At 37.8% G+C, this 17,222-nt stretch overlaps 1 protein-coding gene and 1 long non-coding RNA gene across 8 annotated transcripts in view; both read right to left on the minus strand.

Annotated features, from left to right (window-relative positions):
* LOC117785338 (high affinity cAMP-specific and IBMX-insensitive 3',5'-cyclic phosphodiesterase 8) overlaps window positions 1-17,222 on the minus strand; it is a 29,574-nt gene that overhangs the window by 2,852 nt on the left and 9,500 nt on the right. The window contains exons 1-14 of one of the 5 annotated variants that reach the window (XM_034623294.1): window positions 15,145-15,152; window positions 6,735-7,308; window positions 5,406-5,462; window positions 5,097-5,302; window positions 4,896-4,955; window positions 4,773-4,827; window positions 4,591-4,689; window positions 4,252-4,362; window positions 3,214-3,383; window positions 2,937-3,147; window positions 1,448-1,615; window positions 1,295-1,390; window positions 323-571; window positions 32-251 (exon numbers count right to left, since the gene is read on the minus strand). In XM_034623294.1, the coding sequence (XP_034479185.1) occupies window positions 32-251; window positions 323-571; window positions 1,295-1,390; window positions 1,448-1,615; window positions 2,937-3,147; window positions 3,214-3,383; window positions 4,252-4,362; window positions 4,591-4,689; window positions 4,773-4,827; window positions 4,896-4,955; window positions 5,097-5,302; window positions 5,406-5,462; window positions 6,735-7,229 (2,197 nt within the window). In that variant the 5' untranslated portion in view covers window positions 7,230-7,308; window positions 15,145-15,152. Of the gene's footprint in view, window positions 1-31; window positions 252-322; window positions 572-1,294; window positions 1,391-1,447; window positions 1,616-2,936; window positions 3,148-3,213; window positions 3,384-4,251; window positions 4,363-4,590; window positions 4,690-4,772; window positions 4,828-4,895; window positions 4,956-5,096; window positions 5,303-5,405; window positions 5,463-6,734; window positions 8,294-8,612; window positions 8,723-15,144; window positions 15,153-17,222 lie in introns of those variants that run through there. The other 4 variants (XM_034623292.1, XM_034623291.1, XM_034623296.1 and 1 more) reach the window with 4 other exon arrangements.
* On the minus strand, window positions 9,502-16,072 carry LOC117785340. Of its 3 annotated transcripts, none has more exons than XR_004617505.1 (2): window positions 15,787-16,072; window positions 9,502-9,572 (listed from the first exon to the last, which is right to left on the minus strand). It is a non-coding gene; the product is annotated as an uncharacterized LOC117785340 (long non-coding RNA). The 3 variants fall into 3 exon arrangements; XR_004617504.1 differs by having other exon boundaries at window positions 15,720-16,072; XR_004617506.1 differs by lacking the exon at window positions 9,502-9,572 and adding an exon at window positions 9,613-9,678 and having other exon boundaries at window positions 15,720-16,000.

A 17,222-nucleotide genomic window follows, 5' to 3' on the forward strand; every position in this document is an offset into this window, starting at 1 on the left:
TAAGCATGTCATGATGATTAGTTACTCATACCCAGCGTCAACTTGAAAGTAATGGCTGCATGATGGGATTCCAGTACCGTTAGGTCGTTATATAATATAGCAAGCGGATTGTTTGAGTTGCACAGAAAAGCGGAAGAACGGCCAGGATGATCGACATCATGTGCCGCTGCCGCAATCAAGGCCGTTGCCTCATCCATGCGATCCATTACCATATCCCTGTTGGCCAGCTGTGTGATGAACGCGCCCGTGGCCTGCAAATGGATAACAAAAATGATAATATTGCCATTGATAAGCATATGCTGCCATATAGAATCCAACACACCTGCATGACATCTGCGGCATGTGTGCTGTTGTGATATGTGTTGCTCTTATGATAATGCGCCTCGATAACCGCCAGCCAGGCCTTGCATACGTTCTCATCAATATTCAGTGTGGCAAAGACATCAAAGCGCCGGAAAATTTCCATGCCCAAGTATAACAGCGGATGGTAATCGGTGATCTCTTCCAATTTGAAAATATCAAAGTCCCAGCTTAGAGATTCTTCAAGCAGTTCCATGATAATGGGATTCGCCTGTGCAAAGTATAAAATTATTCAATTAGAATCGATTTCGTCGGATTAATACGCTATCCACTACAGCACATATGGCACATTCGACGCCATTTTCATCATTCGGCATGAATGTGGACTTCATTTTGGCTCATTCATAATGAATGTTAAGATTTTTTGCCATTCGCCCCGTCGAATTTCAGTATTTTTTTATCGAACGCCCGATTTTTATTAATAAACTCAAGAAAAAAAGCAATTATCACCTTAACCAGCTGTTTTCTTCAATAAAAACGGTAGGCATTAAATTTGCGCCAATTATAATATCAAAATAAATATTGAAATGTGGTTATTGTCAGCTTTTTATAATTTGTGCACAGAAACAGAACAGCTGATTTGCTGTGGGTGAATATCAAATGTCTTATTTCCACGACAGCACATTTGGCACATTCGACGCCATTTTCATCATTCGACCCGAATGTAAAACAGCGTCCGTAACTGTTAATTACGCGAGTAATTCTTCTTATTTATTTTTATTATATACTTTAACAATAGTGATTAAAACTGGCTTTTATTAAATCTGTCTTGAATTAAGAATTAAAATTGATTTTTTTTAGTCATTCATGAAAATTATTGAGAACAAAAAATGCTGTACATTGAATAAAGAATAATCTTTGACTTAAAGTTAAAATTTTGATTAAAACGCGTTTTTTTTCGGTCTCTGATTAAAGGAATTATTGGTTAACTTACCTTCATTTTGGCGGGTACAATGGCTGTACGCGTAGAGTTGCCAGTGCGGATGATGGAGTCATTCGAGCTGCGACGGGACGAGTAGACACTGGGACCCTGTAAGAGGAAATGTTAGCAGGGGAGTATAATAATTGGTTGCTATATTCAGCTTACCGTTAAGAGGGCGCCAATAAGATCAGTTGCAATGGGATCATCGGTACGTATCTCTTTCATTTGGGGACTGTAGAGCCCCTCGCGTTTGAGGAACTCCAAGACCTTGTCGATGAGGCGTGCCTCGTCGGCTGAACAATTCTCCTGTACTTGTGATAGTAAATTGATTATCTAAAATGCGAGTGCGCAGTTTGTGTGTTGGTTTTGACCAGAGTTTGTTGATTGTTTGTTTATTCATTTTATGTTTCATTTTTTTTTTTGTTACAAGCGACGCGCAGCGAGCAAAACGAACGAGCGAGCGGAGCGAACGAACGTGCGAACGAAGGGAACCAGTTCATATGTACAATTATTATTACCATCAGCATTATCATTAACCATAATCATTATTATTGTGTTTTGAGTTTAGCATGAGTTGGTTCATTGTTCAAGTACACACAAAACATAAAAGTAAAAAAGAGAACATAACAATATGAGATAAAAAAGAGAATAAATGTAAAAACAATAGTTTTAGTTGTGCAATTTAGAACTGTTGTTGTTGTGGTTGTTGTTGTCGTTGACTGTTAATCAATTAAACTAACTGAGTATTTGGATTAGTAAGCGTTAAATAATGTGCAAATAATACACAAAAGTGTGCCATTAGATACGACTTATTAACTGATTAATTTGATATCTTGGTACAATTGGTGTTGCGTTCAGTCCAATGATTTAGTTCTTCAAAAGAACCGCCTTATTTTTTTTATTTTTATTTTAAATTTTTTTTTCATACATAATTTAAAACTGGGTACTTCTAATTCTATTTCTTTTTTCTCACAATACAAAGCTATTTATATTTCAGAATTTCCATAGTGGTCAGTTGTTGTTTCTGAATTTCTGTTATTCTTCTTAAATTTCTTTTTTGAATTCAAAATATTTCCATTTTTTGTGTACAGAATTTTGAAAGAAATATTTCTCATTTAATAGATATTTAAATTTGAAAGAAGTATTTTTCGTTTAATTTGATATTTACGATACTGTGAAATTGGTTTAGTTATAGTGAAGAAAGCACATTAGTTTCTTTTATGACTGTATTTAGATTTTTGAGACTTCTAATTGGCAAACGTGATCAGTTCTATGAACCACTAAATCAGCTTTTGAACTAGTAGAACACAATTCCAATCAACTTAAATTTTGTAGCTGCCTGTGTCAGTGAGTGTGGGTGAGTGCGTTGTATTTGTGGTGCGTTGTTGTTGTGGTTGTTTCTGGCTCTTTCTAATTGCTTTTGATGCTGCATGGCAGGACGAAATCATGACACACACACACACACACATGTACACACACACACCCTCACACCACGGACACGGACGATAATTTAGTATTGGCATGGGGCACAGTAAGCATTCGGATGTAGTCAGATGGGGCATGTGGAGAATGTAGGAATGTGGTGGATGGGGGCATCTGTCTGTCAACAGTTTTCGTCAAAACCAATTGGGGGGAAAACAAAATGGAGTCATACTTTGGTGATGGGCGCCTCCAGAGGCAGCGATGTCAGCTTGGCCAGGCTAGTGCGCCGCAGTCCATCGGAGGCAATGGATCGCACATCGAAGCTGCAGCGGCGCACCGAGTGCAGAGAGCCGCGTGGCGCCTCCTTTGGTTGTGGCAGCGTGGCAATGAAGTCCATACCGCCACCGGGTATATCAAAGTTGAAAATCAGATGTGTGGGTGCACTGTGAAGGCACAGATTACAATTGAGATGCATTTACGGTGCTTGATGTCAACTATGTGGCACTTACCTGCCAATGCAGGCCACAGGAACGACACGAACGTGCATGGGAATCCCCTCCTGATTCTTGCGGCGCACCGTCAGTATGCCATCAAACTCCTTGATGCTCTTGCCCTGCTCACTGATGGTGGACAGGTCCGAGACGAAAATGTCGGCTAATGGCTTGCTAATTATTTCGTCCTGTTGTTGGACAGCAAAATGGAAATCTCATTAATGCCTGCAATTGCACCCGAGGCAGGGTGTACACTGATAAAAAAAATTGTTCTAAAATCAAGATATTGGTCTCAAAACTAAGAATTTTGGTCTAAAAAATGCGTCGAGAACATAAAATTATTAAATCAAGAAAACACATCTTGGATTCAAGAACATTTCAAATAAAATTAAAATTAAAAAATAAAAAAAATTTTAAGTTTATACATTTTATTCTGTCTTGGTAATTTCATCCGAGACCGTAAATAATGATTATTTTTGATAAAAAATAATAAAACTCAAAAATAATGATTGTAAATGATTTTTACTTTTTTGCGCTCAAAACAAAACTCAGCAATAGTTTATGGTTTATGGTTAGTTTTAACACAGTAGTCATGAACTATTGTTGAGTTTTATTTTGAGCTAAAAAAATAAAAATAATTTATAATCATTAGTTTTGAGTTTTATATTTTTGATCAAATGTAAAGATTATCGGTAAAGATAATTGTAAAAATCATTATATAATCACTAAAGCGTGATTTTTAAAATAAAACCTATAATGATTACCATTTCCTGATTTTTATAAATGTTAATTTGTTACGAGTGGGATTTGAGCCGGCGCCACGGGGCCACCATTTGTATTTTATATGAAATAGTACATATTAATATTTTCCTAACAATTTAAGATTTTTATTCTTGTATTAAGAGCTTTGATTTGTTAGATTAATATTCTTAGTATTAGTAATATGGTCTTAAAATGTTCTTATTTTAAGAACAAATCATTTAAGAAGAATGTTCTTGATTTTAGAAGCTGGTCTTTATTTTCAGTGTAGAGCTTTGACTCGGACTAGGCGCTCACCAGCCGCATATTGAGTAGCCGCTCCGTGGCACGATTCGCGTACTGTATGCGCAGCACGTCGTCCGTGATGAGCACCACCTCCTTCAGCCGATGCAGGGCCGTGTAGAGTGCCTGAGGTCGGTGGGAGCAGGAGAGAGAATAGAGAGAAGAGAGAGAGAAGAGAAGAGAAGCGAAAGGCTTGCGGTTTACATTTACAATTTGATTAAAACGCCAGCAACGTTGCGCCATTTAATTGAATTAATGCGTCCAGGACAGCTGGTCACCTGGGCAACTGGTCAGCTGGTCAGGCGTGCCACTGGGCATCGCATTAACTTGATTGCGTACTCGTATTGCATTTACCTGTTGAGTGGACATGACATTATGGGGTCTTATGATTGAGTGCAGTATCTGCTTCAGTTCCACGCTGCACATGGCCAAGTTAGTTGTCTCCGCAATGCACTGTAAAGAAAATTGGTTTAATTTTCACTTTTCACTGTTGCCTCTTGCTGGTTGCAATTGCCCCAATTAATGTTGAAACTTACTCTATTAACGCCAGCGTCCAATAGAGCAATTAGCGCATCATCTTTTTCAAAGAAACTGCAATGAAAATGTCGTTAAATACATATATAGCTTAAGCTGTTTGAGCCAGGTTAATGTTCACTTACCTCTTCTTGCAGACCACAATTATTGTCGTTAAATGATGTCCATGTGTATGACGTATTGTTCTGTCAACAGAAATACAGAAAGAAAGAAGAGACACGTTTAGTGCAAAGTTAGTTGCGATGTCCTTGATAAAGTTTTGTTTAATATTTATTTTGTGCTCATAGAGAGACACATTACGTATACGTAACGCTGTCAGCTCTCACCTTGCAATGTGCTCAGCATCGAGACCTTTTGTGGAGCGCGCATCAATTATAATTAGGTGATAGCACTGCCCGGTGGCATATGACTTTTGCAGAGTGTCCAGTGCCTCCTCCTTGGATTTGACCAGCGTTACGTCCAGTTGATGGCGCTGACAGGCCAAGGTGACCACTTCGCAGATGCTATCCGATTTGTGAAAAACTAAAAGCGCCTGCAGATGTATTGACATTGGGTCTCGACATTAGTCAAATTGGACAGGCAAAGCAAATTGAAGCGAATGGGAACAACGTATATGGTGGCACGTGTCAGCTTACCTTAAGTTGAGGATTCGGTGGTAGCACGGTTGGATATTTCAAGTCCATGAGATTTCGCTGCAATACAAGTCAAAACAGGTGAATAAGAGGTGAGTGAGCAGGTGAGGCAACGTGTAAAATTTAATAAAAATCTACAGCGCTGGCTTTGCCATCAAAATAAGAGGGCTTAACTCGGCTTCTGTCTGTGTCGTGTCAGTTTACGAGTGTATGAGGGTGTTTACACTCTGTACATGTCTGTGTGTGTGTGTGTATCTCACATAATACGAGTACGTGTGTGTGTGTGTGTGTTTGTGTCGCTCAAATGATGATAAATTAAAATAAAATTGCTTGCGCCTCGACGAAAATTGCTGGGGTGCCATTTGCCGTATTGGTGACTTGGCCTACAGATTTATTATGCTCGTATGAATAAATGCGATATGTGAAAATCGGGGATTTTATGCACACACACGTACACCTCATACACACATACACTCTAAATACTGAATACTGGATAACATACGTGATGTGTGTCAATTCGGTAATGGGAAAACAAGCCGACATCAAAAGGAACCAAATTCAAAACTATTTATAGCCGTCTTTTCCAATTACAAATGCTAATCGTTGAATTTAAAATCGATAACCTATAAACTGAGCAAACGCCCAAGTACTTATGCTAAGCATAAATCAAAATTGACTTTAGCTACACATTAAAATTGCCTATATCAAGTATACGCGTATTTGCCATGGCTTTAAAATTTATGAAGTGGAAGTAAGTGCTTGGAGAGTAAATTTAAAGCAAATCTAGAGTTTATAATTTATCTGCAAGATTGTAATCATTTTTTTATATGTTAAGAGCGTAATATTAATTAAGATATTCCTAATCTTAGCAGAGCACAATTTGCTTTCAACGTACTTTAATCAAAACAAAATTTCTTTGCCTTATTTGTCGTACTGTCGCTAAGCTCTTGCTTCTAGAAGATTATTAACATTTTTTTAAATTATTATTCTATTTTTTTTGTGCTATTAAAAATAAAATATTAAGTCTAATTAAAATTGTAAATCAACTTTAATGTACTTGTAAGCAATTTGTCAACTTATTCGATTGTAATGACAATTTATGGAATGGCAGAAGATCAATCACCTTCAGTTTGAGTCTCGTAAACATTTGAAACGTAAACGGAAATCAGAATGACTTTAATTATATATTGAGCTAGCTGAACTTGAAGTTTTCTTTGTTGTCTTTGCTGAGTTATCATTTCGGCCTATCAGTTCATAAATAATGAGACGACTTTTGGTATTTTATGAAGCCTGTCAAGCTGTCCAAATAACTGGAATGCTTGTCATCAATACCTGAAATGTTTTGAACTCATCATCGTCACTTGGCGGCGATGGCTTCTTGCCGTTGCCCACCCATAGATGGAGCTTTGGCCCCTTGTGTAGCCGCCGCTCGTACAGACTGTGACACTGGCGATCGAAGGGGAACACCTTGGGACGCAGGACCACGCAATCAGTGCTCTCATCCGGTTTGTGCGTGAGTTTGCATCTATCTTCCAGTGTGAGATTGTTCAGGCGCAAAGCCTGTGTGTCCAGATTGCGTATGGCCTCGACTATTTCCGGCTGCATATTGCGTCCGACACCGCTTCCTACACAAGCACCACTCACACCATCAACGAAGGTCATCGCTTGTGACCTTGGGTCGCGTGGCAATGGCGTCATTATATCCCCTCGCTCAGCTGCCACATTCGCCTCATACTCCAGCTCCATTTGCTCTGGCGTTTTGCTGGAGTTGCTCATCCGACTGGGTAATGGCAGTGCTAATGGAATTTCACCGCCAGCTACCTTCATTTCCGTGTCCAAATTTTTGTCCTGCACTTGGCGGATGCTGCCATTTGTCGCTGTTGGATTTCTATTGCTGTTGTTCCCACTCTCACAATTGTTGTTCTGACGACTCTGCTCTAAATCCAAGACATTTGAATTAGCTGTTCTGACAGCGCTTATCAGCCGGTTCTTATCGACGTCATCAGCATACAATGTTGTTGTTGTTGCTGCTGCTGTTGTTGTCGTTGTCGTCTTTGTCGTCTTTGTGGCTGGTGGTCGTTGTTGCTGCTGCTGCGACTTTTTATTGGCATTATCGAGCAGTTGATCAGATTCTGTCGTGACAGCTGTTGTTGTTGCTTTTGTGGTTGTTGCTTTTGCTATGATATAGCGATCCGTATCGGACTCGGCGTCCGACTCATTTGAATGGGCTGCCGACGACGATTTACTGCGAAAAACACTCGCAATTTTTGGCAAACAATTGCGCATTCTGCTAATTATACAATTACACTCACTCACTGCTCAAGCTACTTCACTTTAACAATAACAATAACAATAGCAATTACAATGGCAACAACAAACACTTGACTTCAATCTATTATCAAAAAATGTCCTTCTAATCCAAGAGCAACAGCAACAACAACAGCAATGCCAAAGCGTTTGCGTAACCCGAAATGCGACACATTTTGAACAGTCCAAAGTTTGAAGATTTTCCACTTTTATGATGTATATTATATTTCATAAATTGTAAATCCAGTTGAACGAGTATTGGGAATATGGGACACACGGTTATTTATTTTTTGTTTTTTGTTTTTGTTTTTGAATCGTGAGTTGAAATGTCTAGAAATCGAATCGTATTTCACAGGTTTTGCGGTCGAAACGCGACTGACGGACTGAGTCAATTGGCCCGACAGTGGGGCGACAGCTACGAGTAGATGGCTGGCAAAGTCGGCGGGTTAATCTATTTCTTTACTTTTTGATTTCCCACCTTCAATGTTAATTGATTTGATTTCTCTGGCGGCGCATTGTTTATGTACGGCACACAAACACACACTTAAGTGTTGCGCTCTTTTCACACACACACACACACAGACACACACACACACACACATCAATACACTATTTAAAGAAGCGCAGCTAAGCAAAATGTAAAACTAAAACAAAAACAACAACAAAATAATTGTACTTTGCTGAGAGCTGCCATAATATAACGAGCTGTGAGCTCTCTGATAAGATATCTTATCAAAGACGTAACACACATGTGCGTGGCCGACAAAATGCCCACCCCAAAAACATAATAATCTGGCCCAGGGCCAGCTAACAAACTAATACTAATACTATAATAATAATGACGCCCAAAAGTCCGTCATCAGCATCAGAAATCGAAATGGGCACAAAGTATATTCAACTTACCGTATAGACATCCATTGGCTCATCCTCGGGTGTGAGTGCCAATGCCAGTGAGGATTTGCGGTGACCAGGACGACCGCCACCGGATGAGCTGGTGCCCGATGTGCCAGTGCCTGCAAGCGAGACAGACAGAAAGAGAGAGAGAGTGTGAGAGTGAGTTCAATTAATTTAACAAATTTGTGCTGCAAATTGTTGCGCTGATGAGCATGCTACATTTCTGTGTGTGTTGCCTCAAATGTGTTGCATACTTTTCGGTTGCCTTTGCCAAATGTGCGCACGCACACACACACAGACACGCACACACACACACTGACACACACATATACTATATACAGAGCTTAGAGACTCATTTCGGTAGTCGCACGTTTTATTTAATTATAAGCGTTGGCATTTCAAAAACACTTTATAACAGGCACACGCACGCTTCCATCTCCATTCATCTCATCTGCCCAGCAGCCCCCTGCTTGCCACGCCCCCTCACAGTCCATGTGGACAATCGGCTTACCCACAAGCAACTCGGACTCGGAGGCCGGACGCGTTAATGAAGCTCTGCTTGTTATAGTTGTTGTTATTGCTGGTGTCGTTGGTGTTGTTGTTGTTGTGGTTGATAATGTTGTGGTTGTTGTTGTTGTTGTTGTTGTTGTTGTTGTAGTTGTTGTGGTTGTTGATGTATCTGCCTCCATGGCTGGCGTTTGCATTTGTCTGGTCGCCCTGCCCAACATTAGTGCCGACGTCCCCGTAACCGCCCCGCCCCCGCCCCCGTTCCCACTCCACACAATTGCAATCACTTTCAACGCTTTCTTCACTCATGTGGGCCGACGACGAGGTTGTCCCAGACAGATTTGCTGGCTGACTTGATATAATCATTGTCTGTGTCTTTTTGTTTTGTCAATTTTGTTGTACTCGTCTGCAGTATTTTTTTTTGTTTGTTTTCTTGATAATTTCGCTGTCTTTGCAAATTAACTACAAATATTCAACATAATTAACGCTTTTGATTATTTTGTTTTTTCGTCGCACCATGTTAATTTGTCATTTATGTTGTTGTGGCCGTTTTTGGCCGGCTGTTTATCTGCTTTGGCATTGATTTCAGACAATTAGTGCGTAATGATAACCTGCTCCACATGCATAACACTACGAGTATGTATCTATGAGTTTGGCTCGTATCTATCTATGAGTATTTATGAACAAAAATAGCCCTGAAACATAAACATGCGGAACTGAACTGCGAGTACTCACATATCATACTTTTATGTATATATACTTTATTATACACTCAGAAAAAAATCAAGATTTTCGTACTTAAACAGGCAATATTCAAGTATAAACGATCTCAAATATTGTCTAAGTTCGGAATTTGTAAAGTTGTGAATAAAAATCTTATTTCAAGCTCGGTTGTCGCAAGTACGGCAATCTTCAAATGAGATTTTTTGGGGATACTTTAAGTACGTTTTGAGTTTACTACTACTACTTTTAGTACACAAAAATCTCGAACTAAATCCAAAATGTACTTGTTTCTAGTATAAAACATTGTCATAATTAAATAATTTTAATCTTAAAACATACACTAGTATGTATTCTAAAATTAAGCAAAATACCAAAATTAAATACCATTAAATAATGGTGTATTTTCTATAGTTTATAGTTTAGCACAAATAACTCAGTTGTTTCTGTACTTGTTTCTAGTATAAAACATTGTCATAATTAAATAATTTTAATCTTAAAACATACACTAGTATGTATTCTAAAATTAAGCAAAATACCAAAATTAAATACCATTTAATAATGGTGTATTTTCTATAGTTTATAGTTTAGCACAAATAACTCAGTTGTTTCTGGAGTTATCTTAACTAGAGTTACGTATTATATATTTGTCTTATATATTCAGACTAAGTTTGGTTAAAATCGGACTACTATTTCGGACAGAAGCCATAGAAATGGGCAGTCAGAATTCTAAATTTAAAATCGATTCATACTTAATTCAAGATTTTTAGTACACAGCAATCTTAAAATTTTTAGAACGAAACAATATAATTTCAAGTACGGTCGTACCTAAATTTATGATGGCATATTTTTCTGAGTGTATGTATGTACAACTTATATGGAGAAAATATTTGCGTATATTCAAATAAATACAGGCTGGCTGGCTGGCTGGGCCAGTGTGTATCTTATCGTTGTTAGCGTCCGCCTGCCTCAGTTTCACTTGGCTAGCGGTACGCGTTGTAATCTAAACGAAAATCGATAAATTGTTTAGATAAAAGCCGCAGCAGCAGCAGCAGACCGCTGACGTCGACAGCAGCAACAGCAGCAACAGCAGCAACAGCAGCAACAACAGCAACAGGCTTTGGCTTTAGCTTTGCTCTTGGTTCGGTTTTGGTTTTGGTTTTGGTTGTAGAAACTGAGGCCTTGCTTAGATATTCTGTGGTCATGTTTAATTTTCAGTTGACTCTCAAACATTTACTCACAACTATTTGCTGCACACACACTTGGACAAACTTTTAATTTAAACTTAAAGCGTCTTTCGAAGGGTTGGCTATTGAAAATGGAAATATTAAAGTGGCGCCTGGCTGCAAATACTTACAGCACTTGCTCACATTAAGGCTCATGTTACACACGTACACACACACTCACACACACTCATACACACTTATACACACTCACACATTGGCAACAGTTATTGGCTCATTAGTGTGTACACAAGTTGCCTGTAGATGTGAGTTTGGAGGGCGGGCTTTGAGCTGGAATTGAAGGTGTGCTTGATTTTGATCGATTAGCACTTGGCTTATTTACGAGTATGCAACATGGCCAAAACGACAACGACGACAACGACGACGACTCTGTGTGCAAACACTGCAGGCAATATTAAAATTTAACTGCTCGACAAACAGGAGCACGGTTATGGTCACAGTTCCATTTATATTTACATTTACATCTACATCTACATTAGCATTTACCGTTACAGTTACAGTTAAAAAGCGACTACAGTTGTTTGTTGCAAACAAACAAACAAACAAACAACAACGAAACGAAACGAAACGAGCGAAACTTTAATGAAATTCAAATTGTACTTATTTCAAAGTGAAATTATGAACAGCGTACAACTGAATTGGCAACTTGGCTAGAACAGACTAGACCACAATTCTGCGAAACGTCCGCACTAATCCGTTATGAAAAACTGTTTGCCAGATGATAATTCTCGCACGGATTCTGAAACCACAAGCGACTGCACTGTACGCTACATTTCAAACAGTCGACCCTTTTGCCAGTACCACCATTTTTTATTAATATATATATATTAATATTGATGTCTTTGTATTAAATATAATATAATAATATAATTTATTCTTTGAGTTTTATTTTTTGCTTAATATTATTGCATAAAATAACAAAAAAAATTAATTTGAATTTCATCTTATCATGTGTAAAATTTATACATATTTTTCGCTCAGTAAGATGCAGCTAATATTTAATTATTAAATGAAAAAAATGTATGAAAAACTTCAATTTGATTTTTATTTTAGAAAAATGTCATTATTTTTTATAGAAAAATAAAACTTGAGCAATAATCATTATTTTACGACATTTTTTTTATCTAGTTATTAAAATAAATCTTTGTTTTGTAATTTTAATAATTAAAATAATTCTAGTAGTTCATTTAATAATTTTAGAAGAAGTAGAATAAATTCATGAAGAACTAATTTGAAAGCTGTCCATCAATACGAGTTTCAAGTACCCATAGCGAGGGTATAATAACAAATTTATGGGCAAAAGTATTTTAGTTCATAAAATAATAACAAAAACTTGTTAAATAAAGATTGTTTTTAAAGTAAAAGCCAGCTGCTAAATTTATGCTGAAGCTGGATGAAAAGAAGTCAATTACAAAAGTATCGTAAAATAATTTTCACAACATTTTTGCCCCCGGCTGATTTTCAAGTAATTCAATAATGTGTGCTACAGCTTCAGGGTTATTCATTTCATTGAATTTTGTAACAAAATTAAAAGTTGTTACATATTTTTGTGGGCAAAACTTTGATATAAATGAAATAAACTGAATTTATTTAACCTGATATCGTACATGTGTACGAACAAAGTATAGAAATTATTTTATGTAAAATATTCTGTTTTGCGACATAAAATATTTGAAATATAATATAAATTATTTGGCAAATCATTATTTACAACTGCAATAATTATTTCTAAAACGTGTTTTTTTATGCCCTTAACATCCGGAGCGGATGTTACAAATCGACGAAATATTTTCTTGTCTAAGGAATGAAAATAGCTGAACAACAATATGTACTGAAAATTTCCGGTTAATACGAGCTTTATTTGTTATATCTGTAATTTAGTATTTTTAATGCATATATAGATGACATATTTGTTGTCCTAATGCTGGTGTAGAGCATTGTTCAGATGTCGTTAGCCGGTCAGTTGTTGGGAGTATCTTTTGCGCCTTGGCCGTTGTCATGACAACCAATTAATTTTTGATAAGATAATATCAGGCGAGTTTGCTCATAGTATTCAGATGTTTAGGCCCCGTACACACAGAGATACAGATACTGAAACACAGTCGCGTCGCAATATGCGTTTTCATAAAGAATAATACACACATACAAATAAATATAAATAATGAAGTAGAAAACAAAACGCCTGCACAATCTACATCTAGCCATATAGGTAAAACCGCTTAGGGGGGTTGACTGAGAGAGAGAGAAAGGGGCAAGGGGAGAAAGAAAGAGAGAAAGAGAGAGTGTGTGTGTGTGTGTGTGTTGGTTAGTATACCTAGTTGGCCTGCTTATGGGCACGTTGCTCATGTTACGTCCGAGCTCGAAATGCGAAACTTGCCTCTAGGGCATTACTTATCTAACGGCGATCATCACCGTTGAAGTTGATAGTGGGCACGGACATATAGCCAAGTCCAGTGTCGCCATATTGACATTAGCGGACAGTTCGGCCTGACTGACTGCTCTTTAATCTAATCTCGGCGACTCGCAATATTTGTGAATAGCTTCACGTGGTTTTCGGGAAGTGGCAAAAGGCAACGTCAGGGGACGGACAGTATTCTAGTATTCTGAGCCTATAAAGCCCCAAAATCGAATTTTAATGCGTCAACTTGTAGGCATAAGAACCGATTTATGTCAACTACTTCAAAGGGTGCAATCAACTCAATAGATTTCAATTTCTATTTCTATTTCGATTTTGATTACGATTTTCAATTCGTTTGCCAATTTTAAATGCTATTTTCCCAGCTGTTTTCATTCAATGAGTAATTAATGTTAAACACTGATAAACTGCAGCACACTGTGGCACTTGACACCTGACTGTGGCAGTTGCTGGCAGTCGGGGATTAGGTGCACATAATTAATCGACAGCCTCATTTTGCCATTTGGCATCGTTGCACTTTTTCTATACCCATTAAAAGGGGTATTACAATTCGCTCAGTTAGTTTGAAATGGGAAAAAAAGTTTATATTTAGATATTTATTGGTGAATTCTTGGAAGGGAGTTTTGTTCAGATATCAGAATTCTTGTATTTTAAAGACTGCTTTTAACTTTGACTAACAATGTAATCAAAGATGAGTTTGATGTTTCTAAAAATTAATAACAGCCCGTTCTCCATATAAATATTTAAAAAAATAAATTAAATCTAAAACGCGTTAGAAGTAAGTATAAAATGTTCTTCAAGTTATCCCTAAAGTACTTAAAAAGTCTAGAATTAATATTTTGGGATTATCAAAAATACTTGAAATAACAATTATGTACTTGAAAACAAAATTCTTTCTTTATATATTCGTAGAGTATTTTAACTAATTTAATTTGAACAGGCTATAATTAATAGTTCTATAAAGAGTATTTAATCTTCGACTCCCTCATTGACAGCTGTTCTTTGTGCGTTGAGTTTGTTTAATGTTTTGTTTTCATTTCTCTTGTTAGTTTGCTTTGCTGTTGCTTTTGTGTATTTTGCTTTGATTGATGTTTTGGCGCCATTGCGTGGGTGCCCTCTGTTATTGTTATTGTTATTGTTTGGAGCGCACGTTGATTGCCGTTGTCGATCGTTCGCATTTTGCACGCTCTGGCAACGCTCGTCATCACTTATACATACGCACATGGCGTGTGCATGTACGAAATGTGTGTATGTGTGAGTGTAGAATCGAAAAGATCGTCGCAGTCTCGTGTAGCAGAAACCAGATTGTCATGTGAATCTTTTTTATCGGTAAGTAAAAATTAATAAACTGACTACGAATGACTGCAAATAAAAAGTATGTATATATATATATTTTTTTTTATATAAATATAACTTTGTTGTTTTGTTGTGGGTCGTTCTCATTAGTTGTTATTTGCATCAAGCCAGCTTGTTGGGTCGTTAGCCGTTAGCCGTTGGGTGTTGGCTGTTGGCCGTTAACTCGCCTGGCCGTCTGTTTGACACTGTCAAACATGTTAATGAGGCAGTTTTACACATGCAAAAAAAAAAAAAACATACACCTGTGGATCGCTAGACAAATCTTATTCTACACGCTTTTAGCTACTAGCACAGTTACAGTTGTTGTTGCTGTTGTTGTGGTTGGCACACTTAGTTGTGAAGTTTATTTTGAATTTTAACACTTTTCGATATTGTGTATAAATTGTTGCTATTTTTTTGTGTTTTGTATTTTTTTTATATTTGTTGCTGTATTATTTTGGCTTGCTATGCGATGCCGAGCTGTTTTTTTCCACACACAAACACACACACACACACGTCCATTAAATGCAGCGATCTTTCAGATACTTTTTGTTTGTGTCACATAGTCGCAGTGCGTTGTTGTTGTTGCTGCTGGTGTCATAAGCTTTAATTGCGTTCGATTTTGGTTCTCAACTGGTTGGCCCTGGCTAATACACGTTGCAGTCACTTGCACGGCTTTTCTTGCCAAATTTGTGGCGTCGCATTAGGCCACTGTAACAGCGAGTAGAACAACCGCCTAAAGCTGCTGCTGCTGTTGCTGTTGCTGCTATTGGCGACCAGTTGGCGTTAGCGACACGCCCGCAAAACGCGCCCCCTGCATTTGTATTTAAAGCTGCGACTAAAGTGGCTTCGGTATCTAAATCTGAATGTAAATTTGAATTTAAACGCCTTCACCTTCTGCGTTTTGGATTTGCATAACGCGCGCAACTTGTAGACAGTCGAAAATGTGTATGTCGCTTACACAGTGTGTATTGTGTATTGTGTATTATCGTATTTATTTTTCTTTATTATTATTATTATTATTATTATTATTGTTTGTGCACGGCAGCTAACAGACCCGGAGCACCAAGACGCACCGTATAAACGTAACGTCCCGTTACGAAAGCGTTTAACGACCGACACGACGAACCAATTCAAAGCAACTGACTCCATAAATGGCGAGCAGCTGTTGCGATTGCGAGCTTTAAAGAGTCTTGCCTTTGCTTCGTGAGCTGCTTGAGAGAGAGAGAGGTAGCGTGGGGAAGGGGGAAGAGCAGAGAGCGCACGGTTGCTCCAATGCAAAGAGGAAGAACGAGAGAGCAGCCCGATAAAGGCCGCTCTCAGTTGATCGGTCGTTGCTGAGCGCGATCAAGTTTCGGCCAAAGCAAAGCGCACTAATAATCTCGCTCTCTCTCTGCCGCACACACACTCTCTCAGCCGGTGGACTCTCTTTAAACTGCAGCTGCGTCGGCTGTTGCTACTGTCTGTGTCTGTGGCTGCGTCTGCGTCTGTGTCTGCGTCTGCGTCTCCCGCTCCATTGATATGTGAAGCTCAGACCAGCCGTTAATTGGAGTCGACACAAAACAGCTGCACTTGAGTAGCAGAAACCCACGCTAGCGCCAGCTGACTTGTCACAGATCGTATTACTTCCACCCGTAGTGCCGCCCTTAACTTTAATATAGTCCGCTGTTCCGTCACATCGAAGTGTTAATGCCCTTTCTAACAGTGACAGTTACATTACGTATGTAATGCTCAAAATAATGATCAATAGAAATTCATAAGAAGTAGTGAGTTATAAATATGATTTTGCATTCGACCACTGGTATTATTATTTGTCAGTCTTAATCATACATTGACGTCAAAACTAAAAACCAAATCTAAATTAAATTATCGTATGATTTGTTTGGTGGTTTGAAATTTACGCAATCGAATAATACTCCGCATTAAGCTTAAATTTACTCCCTTTGTCTCACTACTTTTTAGTTTGAATAATAATTTATTGCGTATTTGTAAAAATTACTTCCCCTGCAACTTCGTAATTTTTTTGAACAGATGAATCCTTTATTATAATATATCAATAATTGTATGATACATTTAGTGGTTTGTCATTTACGTAATTGAATAATCATGTTTCGCATTAATCTTAAATTTACTCTCTTTGTCTAGCTCCTTATTAGTTTTAGTATTGACTTATCGCGTATATATAAAAACTACTTTCCCCGCAACCACGTACTTTTTAAAATCCAGGGAGTTACATTCTGTTTGAACAGATAAATCCATTTCCTCATTAAAATTGTCCGTTTTTATTATATAATTTAAGGATCAGTTTATGGTTACATTTTGAAAATTTTCATTTCGATTTCATTTATTGTTTCAAGTTTTCTATGTATATTTTTTCACTCTAATCTAAAGGGAATG

The sequence above is a fragment of the Drosophila innubila genome (assembly GCF_004354385.1).
Source record: "Drosophila innubila isolate TH190305 chromosome 2R unlocalized genomic scaffold, UK_Dinn_1.0 1_C_2R, whole genome shotgun sequence".
In the NCBI taxonomy this organism is placed as follows: Eukaryota; Metazoa; Arthropoda; class Insecta; order Diptera; family Drosophilidae; genus Drosophila; species Drosophila innubila.